Genomic DNA, 18,965 nt, shown 5'->3' with positions numbered 1-18,965 from the left:
GCTCCCCCGCCGTCCTCGCGCTCAAGGGCCCGCGGGCCGAGGCGTCGGGGTCGAAGCCGAGGGACAGAGCCCGGCACAGAGCCCGTGGCCCGAGCCGGGGGCAGCCGGCGGCCGCAGAGAGCCGGGCCGGAAGGAGCAGGCTCCGCCCCCGCCCCGCCCCGCGGCCTCCTCCTCCTCCTCGGCCCCCTCCTCCCTCCCCTCTCTCCTCCCTCCTCCCGCCTCCCCCCGCTCCTGAAGAGCGCGGTGCGAAGGGGCCGGGCCGATTACTTCCTCCAGCGGCGGACGAGCGCGGTGTATCCCGGCGCCGAGAGCCCGCAGCCACCCGGCCCGCGTCCGGCCTCCCCAAGCGCCCCGGCCCGCGCCCCGCCGCGCTCGCCCTCGCCAGCCCCCGCGCCCGCGCCTTCGCCCTCGCCCTCGCCCGGCGCGCACCGAGGAGCCGCGGGCCCCGAGCAGCCGCCACCGGACCGCGCGCCGGCCCTGACCGCAGCGGTAAGAGCGAGCCCCGAGGAGCGCCACGCAGAGCCCGCGCGGGGGCGTGGGACACCAATGTCCAGACCTGGGGCTGCGGCAGGGTCCGGGTGGGGATGGCGGCCGCCCGGGGACTCGGGGGTAGCGCGTCGGAGTTCCGGTTACCGGTAGCGGCCCCCTAGGGTGGCGGGCGGGCCGGGGCCCTGCGCGCTGGGGTCGCTGCCCCGCGGGTCGCCGAGCGGCGGGCGCGGGCTGTGTGCGCGGGCTTGTTTCACTTGCTTTTGTTTATAAAAGGAAACATGGGCCTGGTGGGGGGGGGGGGTCCTGCCCGGTGTGCGCCCCAGGGACCTGATTCCGCGAAGGGGCTGGGGGCACAGGAGAGGGTGTCCGATGTGGCCCCGGCGTCACCCGGGCTCGGGGGTGACTTGCGGGAGTGGCTCCGGCCCGAGGGATCTGGGGCTCTCGGCGCCACAGACACCAGGAGGCTGCGGCTCTACGAAAACCTGCCGGGCGCGGGTCAGCTGCTTGGTCAGGTCTAGCACCCAGCCCGGGGCCCCTCGGTCCTGCGAGGGGAGCGGAGGGAACCTGTCGGAAATGGGGACCTGCGCGCGCTGGGCTGCTTTGATTTTCTCTCTCATAAAGCATTTGAATGAAGGGGTAACCGTGAGCGTTTGCGTGTGTGTTTGGGTTGTGTATGTTTTTTATTTTATTTTTATTTCTTAAACGCAGGAAACCTTTTATGTTAGCCTGTGCTCAATTTCAGGGAAGCCTAAAATAGTAGCTGACGTGCTACTTATTTAGAAAGTAAAGAAATGAGCAATCCGCTTTGGAGATGGGAGTAATTTATTTTAATTCACCAGTAAGAGATTATGTTTGTTCCATACGGTGGAAGCGCCTGTGGGTTATCTGCCCACACCACCGCCAATCAGGGAGATAAATCTCCACGTTAAGCTTTATTAAAATTCTGAGTAATAGCACAGTACAGTAAATGTGCGCACCGTGCGTCCCGCAGGGAAATATTCAAATACTCATTTCTGGGATTAGTCATTCATCTCTCTAAACTGATCGCTTTCAAAGCAAAAAAAGCAAACCAACCTTCAAAAGTGTTACAGGTTTTGGGTGGTGTTTTTTTTTTTTTTTTTTTTTCCAAATTTACCTAAATAAAAACCTCAGCTCTGATCTTACATAAGTGATTACTTGTTCCAATAAGGGTACTGTTGTCAGGCAAATTCTCCTTGTTCTACAATTTAACCATTCTCAGCTCTTAACATTTCTGCCATTTTTCAAAAGCAGTGATCAGAGGGCAGCACGGAAAGGACCTAAACTTGAAATTGATTTATATGGAAAAACTTGGCTTGTCTACCACCGAACAAGCCATGTTGAGTAAAATAAAAAACTTAAATTTGATTAGTTGTGTGTCTGCCTGAAACCATTTAGTAGAGCACTTTAATTCTACGTGGTTTTTACAAAACTCATTAAAAGCTGGACAACAAAAGAATTCTATTCTGTAGCTAGTAATTACAGCTCTTTATGTGGGAGTGGTAGGCTGCCTTTTCTCCTGGTATTTGTACACAAAAGCGGGCGAAGCTTTTCCATTGCCTTCCACATCCATTCTCTGCCCATCTCTGAGAAGCTGAAAAGCAGAATAAAGTCAGCAAGCAGTCTGCAAACCGAAGGAAGAAAAAGAGCTGACCCATCCCGATCTGGATAGATGATTGGCAACACCCAAGATGTCTATCATTTTAGCCTTCTGTTTGAAGCTTGTTTATTTATTTAATCAACAGGTAACAGGACTTATTTCACCCAGATATGTGCCATGGAGCTCTAAGCTAAGGAGCATCTTGCATCGCAGAGGGTAGCATCTGGTCTAGTGATAATTGTGTGCTCTCTGCTCCATCACAGTGTGGCAGGGAAGGGTCAATTTCTATCCATTCGTGTTCTCCTGGCACAGTGTGGGAACTGAGGATTTGGGGCTAGGTTCAACTGAGATTTGATCTCCACCTTGCCTTGTAGTGGCCCCTGTGGTCGCTTTGTGATCCTGGGCAGGTTACTCCACGTTGCTGGGCCTCGGTTAGTTGCCGCACTGTAAGAGGGTATAACATGTACCCTCAAGGATGCAGGAAGATTCAATGAGATGGGAGTATATGGTCTCCAGCACGGGGCTAGCCTTAGTGACTAGGCATTCTGGCAGTGGCAGCCATCAGTAGGAGGGAATATTGATTCTCCAGTGAATGTGGGTGACATAATCTACCAAGTGGAGATTCTGAACAAACGTGGCCACTTTTGATCCAGGACAGCTCCTCCTCTGCCCTCCCCTAGGACTATTATTGGCAGCGCTTACCATCGTCTGTTGTCTGCCCTGACCTTTACCTGCACTCTGAGCGTTTTAACAGCCTCTTTCCTCCCCTGTTGCCTTTTAGCCAGGGGGTGTGTGTGTGTGTGGTTGGGTGGTGGGGTTGTTGGAAGGTCTGGTTCAGCCATAATGTTGATCATAAAGAGAAAACAAGAAAGCACAGACACAAATTAAATAGTTCCATGAGAATGTGATATTTGCCACCTCCAGTAGGTTCTATCAGTTGAACAGTGTTTTAATTCCTCAGAGTTCTTGGTTGTAACAGGTGGGAGTGGGAGCACAGCCTGGGTCTAGGGCTAACCCCTGGAGCTTTGCCAAATGTCGGCCTTCAGTTCTGTAGCCCTGAAGGAGGGAGGGCTCAGGGCGAGGTGCACATTAGTCTTATCTGTGCTAACCCAGGTTATTTCAAAGTGAATTTTAGTCACTGTTTTTTAAAAAATTTTAAAAATCTGGTGCCATTATGTAAATACCTTTCTTATTAATATATAACCCACCTGGCCAAACAATTACATTTTAGGGCCCCAAATAATTTTTCAGTCTATTATAGCATTGTCCCAATTGTAAGCCACATGTGATTTTAAGTTTTCTAGTTGCCATGTTAAAAATAGTAAAACAGATGAAATTGGTTTCAGTGTATTTCAAATTAACCTAATGTATTCAAAATACCATATAAACATATAGTAAATGTAAAAATTATTGAAGTATTTTCCCTACTGAATCCTTGACATCTAATGTATATTTGTCGGTCCACACTAGCTAGCCACTTAGCAAGCGCATGGTGGGCACGGGTGACTGGGAGCTGCCACGTTGGTCAGCGCAGGTCTAGTATGATGAGACTCAACCAGAGGAAGCAAGACAGATCCATATTTGGAATCACTTCCTCTTGAAGAAATACACAGCTAAGCAACACACAAAGCCAGAAATGTTTTGAGCTCTATACTCAAAGCAAGGGGATCTGGAACCGGGCAGCAGCCTTTGGTCTTAAGTTCTCCCTTTGATTCCCTCCCTGGGCCTGTGCCTCTCACAGCTTGGAGAGGAGAGGGGGGCTTCTGTGACTGCGAACCCAGCTGGGAGGCCCTGAGCAGCCAGCCAGAAAGTGACTTTATCTGCGTATCTCACATCTAAATGGAATTCTGTGGGGAATCAGCATTATTATTTAATTACCTAAATTGCATGTCCCTTTGTTCTACTGAGAAATGCTTTCCTCTTGAGACCTTTGGGAGGAAAGCCTTTTAAATAAGAATTCCCGGCATTCAGCTTTGAATTACGTGTTAGCTGTAAACCTCAGTCTCCATGCCAGCGATGATGGCTTCTTTAAAATGTACTCAATTTGTTGCTTCTTTGACTCTTCCTTTCTTTTTCTTTTTTAAGATGAATGACTTTGGGATCAAGAACATGGACCAGGTGGCCCCTGTGGCTAACGGTTACCGGGGGACACTCAAGGTGAGTGAGCAAGTCTTAAAATTTTTTTAAAAAATGGAAAACTTGATCTGTAGGAAAATGAACAATGGGTTGGGTCCCAGAAGACTGGTTCTAGCTCTAGCTTTTTAATTGGCTGGCTGTGTGACTTTAGACCATTTGCTTTCTTGCTCTGGGCCTCGGTTTTCTAGTCTGTAGAATGGGTATCTTGATGCTTGTTCTACTTGTGCTCCAAGGTATGGAACGATTTAATTCATACGTAGTGAGGCCTTTGTGGTTTATTTCTGAGGCTCCTTCCAAGGTGAAAATCATGAGTTTCTCCATAAAACAGCTGGTGAGGCTATCTGTACTGCCTTTCCTATCCACCCAGGGGTTTCCTGAAATGATGAGAAGGCTGTTTAAAGAACTGAAATGAAAGTGCTTAGAAGAGGCAGACAGACCCAGCAGCTGCTGCCGCTTCCATCAGAAGGGACAGTGCCCGTGGTGTGGTGTTGTTAGTAGCCTGCTCTTACTGTGCAGAGAACAAGCAGGCCTGTTTATATAAACCATAGAACAGTTTAAAGATGAAAGAGCCTTCTCTGCTGCATAAACAAATTTTATGTAGCTTCTATCGTAATTCCTTTCGGGAACATTCTTTAGTAGCACAAACTGGTAATTTCCCATTTGCCTTCTCTACTTGTGACGGCAGGATTTGATTGTTTTCAGCGTTATGTAGTGAACATGTTTCAGAAGCAGTGATTTAAGATTGGCCTCCTTAGTGTCTTGCACAGTGATGTTCTATCTCTGATCTGTTGTATTTTCCTTTGTAAATCATTACTGAGGTTATTTGTCTGATGCAGCCCAAAGAGCCAAAACTTGGCACACACCTTTCTGGAGTTTTATAAAGGTCACCAAACTTCAGACTAGTGAGTTTTCTTGTTTGATTTGGCCAGACCTTTTAAGTGTGGCAGAAACAGTATAAGAAATTATGGTATTAAGTTGAAACCACACCCTTAAGAAAAATCCTTCTGTGAATTCAATTAATTTAATGATACTTATGTGATTTCTGGGTATGGAGAAGAAATAGTCGTTGCTCAAATTGATGTGTTGAAATACAAAGAACGGATTTGTTATTGTTCTTTGGCTTCCTGATTTTTTTTAAAAAAAAGTTACAGTCAGGAAAGGCATTTCTTAGTTGCATGGGCGATGCTGGTGGGAATGTTTAAAGTTTATGAGATGTTTTGCCAAAATTAGCTCTGCAATAAAGCCGTTTATGAATTCAGATGAGTATTTTGCACTTGCTTGCTTGGTGGGTTCCCCCTCCTGGGTCCCAGGCAGCGGTCATCATTGTCCTGGGTTTCTTGGGCTGGGCTCCAGCTGAGGCCTGCCCTCTTGTAGTGCGTCATTCATTGTTCTGCAATTCTAAAAAAGAAAGCGCACAAACCAATTTTATCTGTAGATGTGTTACACATTTTTTATTGATGAGTCAACAGATGGGTCACTGTATTACACATAACATGGGATTTCCAGGTTATGTTGGAAAAATATAACCTTTCTCCACATTGTCCTCAACAAATTAAGCAATGATGAATGAAGATGTTATCTGTTAATTAAGTGAGCCTTACATTAAAAGCTATTTCTTTCATGAATGTTATGTGAAATGATGAGAAATCGACACAGTAGGAGGTTTTGTCCTTTTATGTTTATCAAACCTTTTCTTTCCCCTCAATTGTGGATAGTTTAATTTAACTTTAAACCTATTTCCTTTGGAAATCTTTCCCCTTAGTAGGTGATTTGGGGGCTTCTTTTGAATACACTTTACTTTTTATGAAATGAAAACTTGTTAAGGACTTTTTTCACGTATTACTATTTTCTGAACCCCTGGAATTGATGAGGAAAAACATCTGTAGTTTCAGTCAAGTTGTTTCATGGTAAACATTTCAAGATAAATGCTTCCAAAGATAGAGTGGTTTATTTCATCATTTGATTTTCAATTTTTATCCCATCATTTGCCTTTTGTTTTAACTGTGTTGCACTCAGACTGCTGCCTTGTCACAGGTCATTTTTCTTACACACAGCCTGATTGAATTTTTCTCCCGTGTAACAGGAGGGCCAGGCATTTGGAGAAGGGGTCTCTGAGGTTCCTTCCAGCACTGTTCTAAGATTGTTATTTTTAGATTTGTTTATTTAATTTATGATTTAAGTGGGTTTGGCCACTAAAATAAATTCCCAGTCATTCTGACTGTGAGGTTACTTAAATAATCCAGAGTAAAATGGAATAATTTTGGTCACTTTGACCATTTTAGAAGTCTGTTTTGAGTACTCAGTGGTTGATTCCATGTGTTGCTTCATAATTGCCAGTTTAGTCAGGGTATGTCTGTAAGATTACCCATGGATCACTTTAAATATAGGTAATTAAATAGTTTTAATATTATATTTGTTTTCTTTTGCATCTGTTGTTGCAGCGCCAGCCAGCCTTTGACACTTTTGATGGGTCCCTTTTTGCTGTTTTCCCCTCACTAAATGAAGAACAAACACTCCAAGAAGTGCCAACAGGCTTGGATTCCATTTCTCATGGTAATTTGTTCCTTAGACTTGACAAATTATGTGTGATTTCCCTAAGTAGTTCAGTTAATAAAGAAATGACAGTTGTCAGGGATGAATGTTAATATCTTGAATCTGTGGTATGAAGAGTCAGATAGATGCCCTGGACCTGGGAGAAGGCAGTTTTCTATTTGTGTGACAATGGTGATTCTGTCTCCAGTGCCAGATGCTGCTGTTAGTAAACTGTGGGGAACCCCTGAGATTTCCATTGTGGGTGTTTTCAACATGAGCAAGCATCTCCATGCTCTACTCTGCAAAACAGACAGAAAATAATGGGCATTCAAATGCACCCCAACTTTTAATTCTGGGTTCACATCACTAGTTAAATCATCTCTACTGCCCAGAGTTTTGGGGCAACATGTTATTCTTTGTAATCTTTATCCATCTGTATTTATTTCTGTAATTTTTAATGTCATTGTTTATTCTTTTTAGAGGAATAGCAGATCAGATAATGTCTCTGCAATTACTGTGGTAGAGTTATTAGTTGGAAACATTCCAAAGATTACTTTGTCATATGAAGTAGGTACTAGAAAATACAGCCCAGAAAATTAATTAAAACACATATGTGCTTGCTTAAGCACAACATCTTGTGACAGTCATTTATCATTCTTGAAATCGCTGAGGGTATCTAGAGATTGTTTTTCAATAAACAGTGAAGGTGTGCTGCTTCACAGTGCTGCAGGTTCACATTGTACTCAGGTCTCTGCCTGCTGCTCGCTTTCATGGAAGTAACTTCCAAACGATACGTTTACAATCCCCCCAAACCTTTTGACCAAAAACCCTGCAATTCCTTTTATTGTCTAAAGTTTTAAAATAGACTTAGAAATTTTACCTATGTATGACTGCTTTATGAAACCTTGCAAAGTAGAATAAAACTTGAGTTCTATTTAAATTTTTTTCGTAAGCATAACTGTGGGATGTATAATATTTTCTAAGTTTTAGTCAAAAAAGGTTTTAATATTTATGCATTTTATATAATTATATATAACTACAACTTATATATTTTTCTTTTAAGGATTCATGACACGGTTTAGGACCTAAATTGTTCTTTCCTGAAAACTAGGATTTCTCTCCCCAGTCTCCGCCTGATATTGTCAACCTGAAGTCCTAATGCACCTGTGGGTTTCTTTGCAGACTCGACCAACTGTGAATTGCCTTTGTTAACCCCGTGCAGCAAGGCTGTGATGAGTCAGGCCTTAAAAGCTACCTTCAGTGGCTTCAAAAAGGAGCAGCGTCGCCTTGGCATTCCAAAGAGTAAGTGCTGCTCCCGTGAGCCTGCGTAGGACTAGAACGAATTTGACTGCAGTTGTCTGATCTTGACTGATTTTTTTAAGCTTTTGCTTGGGGTATCTCACAAAGAAGAGTAGCATCAGTGCAGTTAACCTGAGCCAGTTTCTATTTCAACCCAGTCAGCCGACGACTTCATCTAGCGCTCGTTGTGTCTATATTAGAAGGAGTTGTTAGTGTCTTAGGGTTTGCCTGGATCGTATCATGATGCTGTCGTGCTCATTTCATTGGTTCTGCTGTGCCTGGGCTTAGTGAATGAATTGGGGATAACTCTGGTCCCACTGCCTTTGCATGGTTTTCACCGTGTGTGCTCCGTCTTTCCTTGCCTCCTGCCAGACCCTTGGCTGTGGAACGAGCAGCAAGTATGCCAGTGGCTTCTCTGGGCAACTAACGAGTTCAGCCTGGTGAACGTAAATCTCCAGAGGTTCGGCATGAATGGCCAGGTGTTGTGTAACCTTGGCAAGGAGCGCTTTCTGGAGCTGGCACCCGACTTCGTGGGCGACATTCTCTGGGAACATCTGGAGCAGATGATCAAAGGTACCAGCTGCATGACTTGTGCCCTTGTCCAGGGTGAGCCGTGGCAGGGAAAAGTAATGATTGTTCTTCAACCTCAGAGTTGGCATTTCAAATGGTACAGAGTAAATTGCCTCAAAATGCCACTCAAGTGAGTCAGATACGTGGCGGTGTTTATAGATTGGTATTCCACTTAAGTTCGTGTGTGTGTGTGTGTGTGTGTGTGTGTTTAGCATCAAGTATAGCCACAAGGCAGTAGCCTTAGTCACTAACTGGTTCGCTATTGCCAGACTGTTTGTCATGGGAGTCCATGTTGACTCAGATATGTAGGCCAGCAGGAATTCCTATGTTTTGTGAGTTCATCTTGTAGAAACAAAAGAAATAAATCAGCTTTAATGAAAGGGAGCCTTTACTCAGATAAACTATGAATTTTACAGTAAATTTTCCTAAGCCCAAATGGAATCCGACAAAGAGAGTTTTGGGGAGGGGACTTGTGTTTTTAAATAAGCAAGGAATTAATTGATCTATATTTACACACTGACATATACAGAAACTGGCCATTGATCGATCGAAATTTCACCAAAGGTAGAGAAAGTCTTGATTCAGAACTTAAAAGAGCAGTGAGACCAATGTTTAAAATACATTGAGTTAAAAAAGAAAGTTGCAGTGAGGACCATTTAAGTTAAAAAATATAAGAAAATTAGCTTGTTTGTTGAGTTCAGGGAAATATTTCTCACTTAATTGATTTTAAACACACCTAGTCTCAACATCACCTATAGACCCAGAATCCCAGAAAGACCTGGAGTTCAACTGCCAGCATTTTAGTGATGGCTTCTGAGGGCCAGGGAAACTTATTTTTAAAGACCCCCAAATTTTCCTGAACTTGTACAAGTCTTGTCTAACTAGTTTCTGGTGGATCTGTTTATTGCCACATTGGGCCTGTTTTGCCATAACTTGGGCATGTGAGTCTGTGTGTGCTTGGATTTGGGGGTCTATGCGTGGTTTGTACTGTGTTCATAGTAGGCACCCTTACCCAGGGCACAAACCCTTACACAAGGCACAAACCTTTTCCCTCTCAAAGTCCCTGGGCACATATGTCCACCATGGCAGACTCTCACCACACCGAAGCCTTCGCCACACCCTGGGAAAACTGTCAGGGTTGGAAGCCATGGGACCTGAAGCCTCATGGGGCAGGAACTGTGTCCATTTTATTAATCCCCTGAATTCCCAGTCTCTGGAACAGAGATTTCATAAGTATTTACTTCTTGAATACATGAATGAATTAAATATACAATCTAGAGCGTCCAAATTTTGTGATAGAAAATTTAACTGTGCCAATGACATCATTCATTTTGGAAAATTTATTCTGGTTACTGGAAAAATGTGTTGCTGCCTCTAGTTCTTTGAAAAAGATATATAGTGTTGTGGAGCACCATAAGGTGACATGTGAAGTGCTGAACGCTTTTAGTCTCCGAAATAACCAGAAAACAGTAATTCAGAAAGTAAGTTTCTTCTTATAAGTAGCTTTTATCTAGCTCAGCCGTCTTACCTCTCCTGTGTCTTTTTTTCAGAAAACCAAGAAAAGACAGAAGACCAATATGAAGAAAATTCCCACCTCAACTCGGTTCCTCACTGGATTAACAGTAACACGTTAGGTCAGTGCAGTTGAGTCCGCCCTTAGGAGCTTGGTCTTAAGTTAGACTTGGACTCTCTAACGGAGGCTCCTCCGGGGGCCACCTGGACCCGTACTGACCCACGGAGTGGCCCCATGTGGGTGTTGAGCTGCTGAGCAGTTGAAATGTGGCCCGTCCACATTGAGATGTGTTGTAAGAATATAATGCACACAGGATTTGGAAGTCCTAGTACGAAACCAAGAATGTAACATATCTCCTTGATAATTTTGAACATTGATTACATATTGAAATATAATTTTTACATTAGATCATGTAAAATATTATAAGAAAATTAACTTCACCTGTTTCTTTTTGCTCTGTTAATATTGCCACTAGAAAATTTTAAATCTCATAAGTGGTTCAGGTGATCTTCCCATTGGTCAGTGCTGTTAGCCGTGGTCTAGGCAATTTATAGACCAAGGAGCAGAATGGAGTGAGCTGATTGCCGTGGTCGCCAGATGTTAATCTACTGTAACCAACAAGAGGTGGCAGGCACAGAAAGTGTGTTGGAAGCCACTGTAAATTTGCACTGAACTTAGGAGTTAAAGAACTGTCGTGGAATCGGGGTCTTTCTGTTTGGTACTGGAGAGGGCAGGCCGCCAGGTGGTCTTCCCGAGCAGTGTGGGAAGGTCATCAGAACAGTGTGCTTTGGTGGCACTTTCTGCTTCCTCGCTGGCCCAAGCTCCACCATCTAGGCCAAGTGAAGCCTGTCCCTCCGTCCCACCATGGGGCTCGCTGCTCAGAAAGTCTTTCTAAACATGGCACAGTGGGAGACCCTCTGCTTGCCTGAGCCTGAGTCAGAGTAAGAGAGCTTCCTTCTGCCTCCAGAAAATGAGTTATTCCATGATGGGGAGAAGGAAGAAGATGGGCTTTTCATCAGAACACAGGGTTCCATGGCCCAGTTCTGCTCCATACAAATCACATACTGTGTGACAAATCACTTAGTCTTTCTAAACCTCAAAGCTAACGGCCAGTGAGCCCTGTGATTCTGAGGGTCACACGAAAGCACTGGAGCCACAGCAATATGCACACTGAGCCCTGCTGGCTCCAGGGGCAGCAGTCATTTTGGCAGTGGGCTTATTGGTTAAGCAGATGAGTGGTCTGGGGAGAAGAGGACTTAGTGACAAACTGCCCACGTCCTCGCAGAGGCTTTGCAGAGGGCAGGAGCGTGTGTGCAGCGTGATCGCCTGTGATGGCCTCGAGGGTTTGGTTATCAGGTTAATACTGACTTCAAGGACTCTGCTGTCCGATTGTGTGTTCCAGGTTTTGGCGTGGAGCAGGCACCGTATGGCGTGCAGACGCCGAATTACCCTAAAGGCAGCCTCCTGGACGGCATGTGTCCAGCGTCAGCGCCCAGCATGCTCAGTTCCGAGCAGGAGTTTCAGGTGTTCCCCAAATCTCGGCTCGACACCGTCAGCATGAGCTACTGCTCCCTCAGGCAGGACTTCCCGGCCAGCAACTTGAACTTGCTCGCCAGCAATTCCGGTAAGATAGGAAGCATCTTTCAGCTGTTGGGTTGGTTCTGAGAGCTGCCTTCAGACAGTGATAATGAACTTTTTAATCAATGTGTCCTGTTCTCAGCCCCTGGAGGAGGTCAAGGCACTGGCCTATGTTCCGAGTGCCTTTCCAACAAGCACACGCCTAGCGTGTTTCTCACACTGGTCTGGGCCCTGCAGATGTTGAGTAGATAAGGTGTAGCCTTGTTCTTGGGGGCAGATTCCTCCACCCAATGGGGTATTTTTTGGAGACTTTGCAGGAATGTGACATTTCTTTTTATGGAGTGGTGACATATATACAGTGCACAAATAAATCTCAGGCCGTACAACTGGTTGAACTTGTGCATGTAGGTCCAGCAGTGTAAGAGCCGTCTAGGTCGATACGGAGAACTTTTCAGCAGCCCAGAGGCTCCTGCATACCTCTTTCCCGTCAATAGCATCCCCACCCCAAAAGGACACCATTCTGACTTTTATCATCATGGATTAGTTTTTGCTGCTCTTGAACATCACATAGATGGGATCTGCAGTGTGTTTTCTTTGGGGTTTGTCATTTGCTCATCATTACGTCTGACATTCATCCAGGGGGCACTGGGGGCGGTCGGCAGTGATACTGTGGTCGAGCCCAAGACCACCCTGCGGTTAGTGCTCAACAGCGCTGGACCACTTCCGTGCCTGGAGCAGTCACAGCACGTGCTTGGTTGTCTTTGCCAGGGAAGCCCAAAGACCACGACTCCTCTGAGAACGGCACCGACAGCTTCGAGAGCTCGGACTCGCTGCTGCAGTCCTGGAACAGCCAGTCGTCCTTGCTGGATGTGCAGCGGGTGCCTTCCTTTGAGAGCTTCGAAGACGACTGCAGCCAGTCTCTCTGCCTCAATAAACCGACCATGTCCTTCAAGGATTACATCCAGGAGAGGAGCGACCCAGTGGAGCAAGGCAAACCAGTTATTCCTGCAGCCGTGCTGGCCGGCTTCACGGGTGAGTGTGTGACTCCGGGAGCCTGGCCACCCGGTCTCCTGAGTCCTGTCCCCCGTTTCCTGCCTGGCCACAGCACCGTGTTTACTGAGGGTGTTTCCAGGTGAGGCACGTTGTGTCCACACTCCACATTTTATATGTGGCTTGCTGTACCCCTGAATTCTAGAAAGGCCAACCTTGCGGGAATTGTCACGTACACAGAGCCCGGTGGAGGGGATGAGATGGACAGGCTACTGCGCCACCGGGGTGTTCTAAAGAGGAGGAGACACAGAGGACATGGCCCAGGGAGTCTTCAGCCCTGACTCACCCACTCCAGGAATCTCAAAGAATGCCATTTGGCACAGGGAGGGGCCGCAGAGCCGGCCTCTAATAGTACGAGCACTGTTTACCTTTTCTTGCTTCTAAAATCCATATACTCTTATTTTTAAGGTTTGGGTGAGAGCTATTCTAGGCAGGGGACAAATATTAAAGCTGTTTTTAGAACCCAGATATTTCCAGTCCTTTGGCAAAAATACTGAGGCTTTTTGTTTTCGTTGCTTTCTGTGTCCTTAAATGTGCTTTTTTTTTTTTTTTTTTTTTTGGTCCCATAATCTGACCATATGGAGCCACTGTGGATTAAAAATATATAACTACTTCAAAAAATCAGATAGGTTAAAATAAGGATGCTTAGGTATTCATTTTTTTTTCTGTCTAAAAAAACCTGTGTAAATGTATTCAAATACACAGTGTGTGAAAACTATTATAGTATCCATACGTAGAAGTTAAGGGCCTGCTAAGGAAATAAACAGCCATAGCATTGGTGTTTCCATTTTAACAGTAATATTGTTTGCCCTTTACCGCTGCCAGCTCTGCCTGGTTAACTAGGCATGTGGCCTGTCGTCCCCGGGACAGCCCAGCATGGGGTGATGTGAACCCATTTTACAGAAGGGGAATTGGCTCAGAGATAGGTGGCCTCTGTGGTCACACGGCTGTGGTTCCAGAATGCCTGTGCTTTGTGCTTGAGAGCCAAGCTGTGTAGGTGACAGCCGCTGCGTTTTGAGGGAAGAGCTCTCTGGTGGAAAGAGATTGGGCTTAGGGTCGGAAGGTCCAGGCTTTTCGCCCCTTCCTGGTGATGGGCGTGTGATTCAGGACCAGGCACCTGTCCTCTGAGTCGCACCTTCCTCATCTTTAAAACAGGGCTGCGATGATACTTGCCTCACAGCGTGGCCGTTCCAAATACCAATCAAGCAAAGGTCCGCGAGAAGCACTTGGCAAAGCGGCGGAGGCTGTGAGGCAATGGGTCTTACCCCATGTGGCTCTTGAGTAAACTGGGCCATTAGGCAATTCACACAGTCACTTGGCAGGGAAGTGGCAGCATGGGATCCCACGAATGACATGCCTCTTTCTTTCTGTGATGGAATGCTCCTTCGGCTGCCCCCATCCCGCCCCACTGGGTGTTTCTAGAAATAAACCCTGAAGGTTTTCACATGAGGAACGATTAAACAGGATGAGGAATTTTAATGCCAAGAGTTGGTGGCCCCCGAACTTTCTTCCAGAAAGAACAAACCCAGCAGTGGAGGGGAAGAGTGCCTTGGGCAAGCGACCCTCTTTTCCAGGAGTGGGCGGTGTGGAGGAAGAACCGTGTTTGGGGTCCAGCCTCAGCCTGTTGAGCGTTTGACGGTGTCGCCCACACCTTAGCTCCACCTTCACGTCCGAACCCTTTCAGAGAGTGGGGTCTACGTTCTTAAATCAGCTTGTGGAACTAGGATGTTAAAGCCTTGCTTTTGTATTTTAAGTCTATAGAAAGGTATGATGTGTCTCCCTCTCCCCGCAGGAAGCGGACCTATTCAGCTGTGGCAGTTTCTCCTGGAGTTGCTCTCAGACAAATCTTGCCAGTCGTTCATTAGCTGGACGGGGGACGGATGGGAGTTCAAGCTTGCTGACCCCGACGAGGTATGGCCAGAGCCCCAGGAGATCTCTGCGCTCTAAAACCTGACTCATCTCGTTGGGTTCAAAAATTCAGTTCTCTGGGTCCAAGAAAGGATTCCTGAGTCCAGTGAGAAGCTTTCTACATGAGAGTTGGGAAAGTGGAGGTGCAGTCATTGCTTGCTGATAAATGTCTGTGGTGTCCCCCCTGGTACCCCACATACATGGACCTGACGCAGATGTCCCTGTCTTGGTCTGTTTCTGATCAAAAAGCCCAGGCTACAAACTAAGGTTCCCTCCTGACCGTCTTCAGGTGCCTTAGGAAGTTTGCTATTGTCTGTTGAGGAGACGAGTCTCCTAGTAGCCCCAGCCAGCCATGTGCTGACTGCCTGCTCCTCAGCTGAGCTCTGCAGAGCCAGCACCAGCCCCGGAGGGTTGGGGCCAGGGGCCTCTGCGGGAGGGGAAGGCTGAGGGCAGACGAGATAGCAGCTACTCCGGGAAAGCACTAGAGAAGCCCTTAGTCTCTGGCACCGTGGAGTGTAATCTGTCACTTCCCAAGTCCCTTGGAAAACAAGCATTGAGGAATGACTATGTCACACAGTTCAGAATCCCGCCCAGCAGCTGTTAACTGTGGTAGTTGGAATAGAACCCAGGAGGGTGGGTGACACCCGCAGTTCCCTTGTCTCGGGAGCCTCCTGGCTCTGAACCCCTGGCTCCCAGGAGGTTTTGCTGAGACAGAGCTGGAGGCAGGGAGCAGGGGCCTCACTCCCCAGTGTTCTCTGCCATGTGCAGAGGGACACAGTGTCCCTGGCGAACGTGTTAAAAGACAGATTGAACCTCCCGTGGTCCTTCGGTAGTTGTCGAGTCCTCTGGGGTAAGCGTGCATCAGAGTCATATCCGGGAGGACGGTTGTCGCTTTTTCTTCATTGAGAAAATGGAACCTGACTCTTTTCCATCTGTGTCGACCAAAGGTGGCCCGCCGGTGGGGAAAGAGGAAAAATAAGCCCAAGATGAACTATGAGAAGCTCAGCCGGGGTTTGCGCTACTATTATGACAAGAACATCATCCATAAGACGTCGGGGAAGCGCTATGTTTACCGCTTTGTGTGCGACCTCCAGAACTTGCTGGGGTTCACGCCCGAGGAACTGCACGCCATCCTGGGCGTCCAGCCGGACACGGAGGACTGAGGTCCCCGGCACCACCGTGCGCCGGCCCCAGGCCCGTGGACTGTGAGCGGGAAGCTCATCTTGACTGACTGCTCCAAGGACCCAGGAAAAGCGGGTTTGAATATGTCCAGGGAGGTCGCCAAGAAGCCGTGGCCTGTTTCATCCCAAACCTTGCCTCTCGACAAGGCTGTCTCCCCCGTGGCAGAGACAGCACAGCTGCCGAGTGTAGGGCCTGCTGAGCGCAGATGCTACTCACGATACTCTTCAGTGAAAACGGTGGAGGCGGCGGCACTGGGGAGCCATCCTGGCTCCAAGCAGGCCGTGGGGCGGGACAGTTGTGGCTGTTGGAGACTCTGAAAGGAGCGGGCTGTCGTGGACATACACAAATTTTTTCGAAATTTTCTTTTGCCTTTTGCAACCAAGGACAGCAAATGCAAAGGCTGCCTCTTTGTTTGAGAGGGGCAGAAGGGTGGGGAGGAAATAACCATTGCCATTTCAGAAGTTAGTTTGTATATATTATTATAATCTTATAATTGTTCTCAAAATCCTCTAACAGTACTATTTAACAAAAATTGTATATTGTAATTTAAAATAATTATATAACTGTATTTGAAGTAAGAATGCAGATATCCAATGTTTTATTTCATTTTTCAGTAGCACATAACGGCATTTTACAAAGATTTAATCTGCCAAGGGCAGACTAAGAGAAGTAAAGTGTGTATTTACATTTAATAGACCTACAGGAATAAGGTCGAAGACAGGTAATCCCTGCCTTTTGTGTTTCGTGGGTTTTTTGCCTTGGTTATCTGGCAAGGACTTTGTACCTTTGGGAATTTTTACAAGAAACCTGATGTTATTATCTTATGGGGGGGTACATCTGGCCTCTCTGCTTTCTTCTTTAATTGTAAAGCAAAAGCTATAAAGCAGTATTTTTCTTGACAAACGGCATACGTTTTCCACTTCTGTGCATGCCTTTAAGTCAGTTTGTACACAAAGCATATTTTATTTTTTAGTTTAACTGTGTTTCTCCAGCAGCTCACCTGTCCCTGGCCAATCAGCCATTTCCTTCCTGTGCCCCAAGTTATTCTGTAGGATTAAAATAAGAATACTATTTTTGGAAATATGTGACTCCTTTTCAGAGATCAGGAGGGATTTATGTAGCAGCTATTTTTACTGCAAAAGTAATTCACTGGAAAAAAAATGTAATTTGTAAGAAAGCTTTATTTTTATCTCAGCTCCATGTAAAGTGAAACGTATTGTACAGAGCTGAGGGCGGGGGCGGGGCGGGGTCTTTATTAAACCTCTTGAACAAAGCACCCTTTGTCCCGTCTTTGTTCACCTGTTGTGTCTTGGACTGTCTGGACAGCACGCTGCCCCTTTCCGCTGTGTCACAGCAAGGTCTTTTTTGTTTTGTTTTTTTTTTTCCCTTATTTTCTTGGACATAGAATACCCAGAGGCACAGAGAGGGTACACAGGTGGGAAAGAATGCATTGGGGTCATTCATTTGGAGAAAATGTTTTGATGGAGATGGAGACTTTTGCAGTGGTTTCAAAAGAGCACCTGAGTCGTGTATTCCTGGCCTTCATACATGAGCCAGTCAAGTTGGCTTCAAAGTCGGACAGGCTTTCCTACTTACTAGCAGTGTGGCCTCGGACCAGTGGCTGACGTCTCTGAAGAATTGTCATGTGATGAGACTGAGGAATCGGGTGGCAGGGCCAGCTGGGGAGCATAGCCAGGGCTGGGACGACTCAGCCAAAATACCCACAGAAGACAGTTCCCAGTATATTTAAGCACAGGATGTTTTTCTCAAGTGGGACCTATTTATCACTTGGACATCTGTTTATAATATAAACAGACATGTGACTGGGAACATCTTGTAGCTGAAAGAAATCATGGCCATCGTCTCATTTTATGTGGGGTTGAACTGCATGAAATTGCCAGTATCAGACTGGTTTTTATGTACAAAGATGGCAGTTTCATGGGGTTCGGTCTAATAGTTATGGAAACTAAAGTCCTTATAAACCTTTGGCATGATAATGAACAGATCTACAGTATAAAATGTTTGTCATTTGGCCTTTTCTTTCTCAAATAATAAAGTATTTTGTTTATATAAACTCCTTGTAAGATTCCTGGTTTTTACTGCCCAGCCCCAGCATGGAGGAGGTGGAGTGGGGGCATTTGAACTAGATCCCTTGTCTGCCCGAAACTTTACATCACCGAGAGTCAAAGCTCTGTTTAACTGATTTCACACAAGAGTTACCTAGAAACCACACCCACGCTGGAAGCGTCTCTCAGCCCTTCCTGAAGGAATTCTCAAAAAGTCCTCCTTTAAGAAAGGATTATAATAGAAAGATTAAGGTGTCTTTGCCAGAGCTTTGGCAGAGAGAACTGAGGCGAGAGAGTTTAGGATGTTCATATTAAGCGTACAAGGACTTAAGGTTTAAGCACTTTTGTAATTAAGGCCACAACCCTCCAAGTCCCCTCAATGGAGTTCTGACATTGGTGAGGTCACTCACCAGAGAGGAAAGCGATTATGTGTTAGGACACCTGTTCTCAAACTCATTCTCAGAAGTCCTTTACACTTTTCAGAGTTAGTGAGGCTGCCAAAAAGCTTATGTGGGTTACAGCCGCTGGTGTGCTGGAGCTAGCTCCTACAGGCTAACCACACATGTCTCTTCCCACTCCCCGTCAGTGATGTTGTTAACTTGAAATGGAACATAATACTGTGGGAATTAGCAAACACTACAGATCAGGGTGTTTATCCCCTGGGGAGGTGGTTAGGCATTTACCACTGGTTACAGCTATCAAAGGTTACCATATTAGAAATTAAAACAAGTCTTAGAATATTAATTCATTTAAAATATATATTAGCATAAACAGCATTTTTTCTTATGAGAATTCTCTCTTTAAAAGGTTAGCATGGTATTAGTAGAAGAGAGTGGGATTCTTCTACCTGTTCTGCACTCAGTCTATTCTGATATATTTTGATTGAGTATATGAAGAAAATGTGGCCTACCTAACACAGATATATAATTGAAAAAAGAAGAGTATTTAACAGCTATTACAGATAATTGTGGATATTCTTTTACACTATGCCAAAACTTAACAAATGGGTAATTTCTTAATTGCA

At 46.0% G+C, this 18,965-nt stretch overlaps 1 protein-coding gene across 1 annotated transcript; it reads left to right on the top strand.

Moving 5' to 3' along the window:
• The first annotated feature begins 374 nt into the window (after window positions 1-374).
• Window positions 375-17,903, top strand: ETS2 (ETS proto-oncogene 2, transcription factor). The gene is made up of 10 exons (XM_069474948.1): window positions 375-489; window positions 4,193-4,264; window positions 6,685-6,796; window positions 7,958-8,077; window positions 8,447-8,647; window positions 10,195-10,278; window positions 11,560-11,781; window positions 12,504-12,767; window positions 14,578-14,696; window positions 15,641-17,903. Exons 2-10 carry the CDS (start codon window positions 4,193-4,195, stop codon window positions 15,854-15,856), a joined length of 1,410 nt encoding a protein of 469 aa, XP_069331049.1. The 5' UTR covers window positions 375-489; the 3' UTR covers window positions 15,857-17,903.
• The last annotated feature ends 1,062 nt before the right edge of the window (window positions 17,904-18,965 follow it).

This window comes from Eulemur rufifrons, chromosome 7, assembly GCF_041146395.1.
Source record: "Eulemur rufifrons isolate Redbay chromosome 7, OSU_ERuf_1, whole genome shotgun sequence".
In the NCBI taxonomy this organism is placed as follows: Eukaryota; Metazoa; Chordata; class Mammalia; order Primates; family Lemuridae; genus Eulemur; species Eulemur rufifrons.
The sequence above is the reverse complement of the archived record's forward strand: the minus strand, read 5'-3'. Positions and strand labels throughout refer to the sequence as shown.

Coding starts and splice junctions, on each gene's coding strand:
- ETS2 (XM_069474948.1), top strand. CDS start 4,193: ATGAATGACTTTGGGATCAAGAACATGGACCAGGTGGCCCCTGTGGCT. Junction 6,797..7,957: donor CTTGGATTCCATTTCTCATG/GTAATTTGTTCC, acceptor GTTTCTTTGCAG/ACTCGACCAACTGTGAATTG. Junction 10,279..11,559: donor GATTAACAGTAACACGTTAG/GTCAGTGCAGTT, acceptor TGTGTGTTCCAG/GTTTTGGCGTGGAGCAGGCA.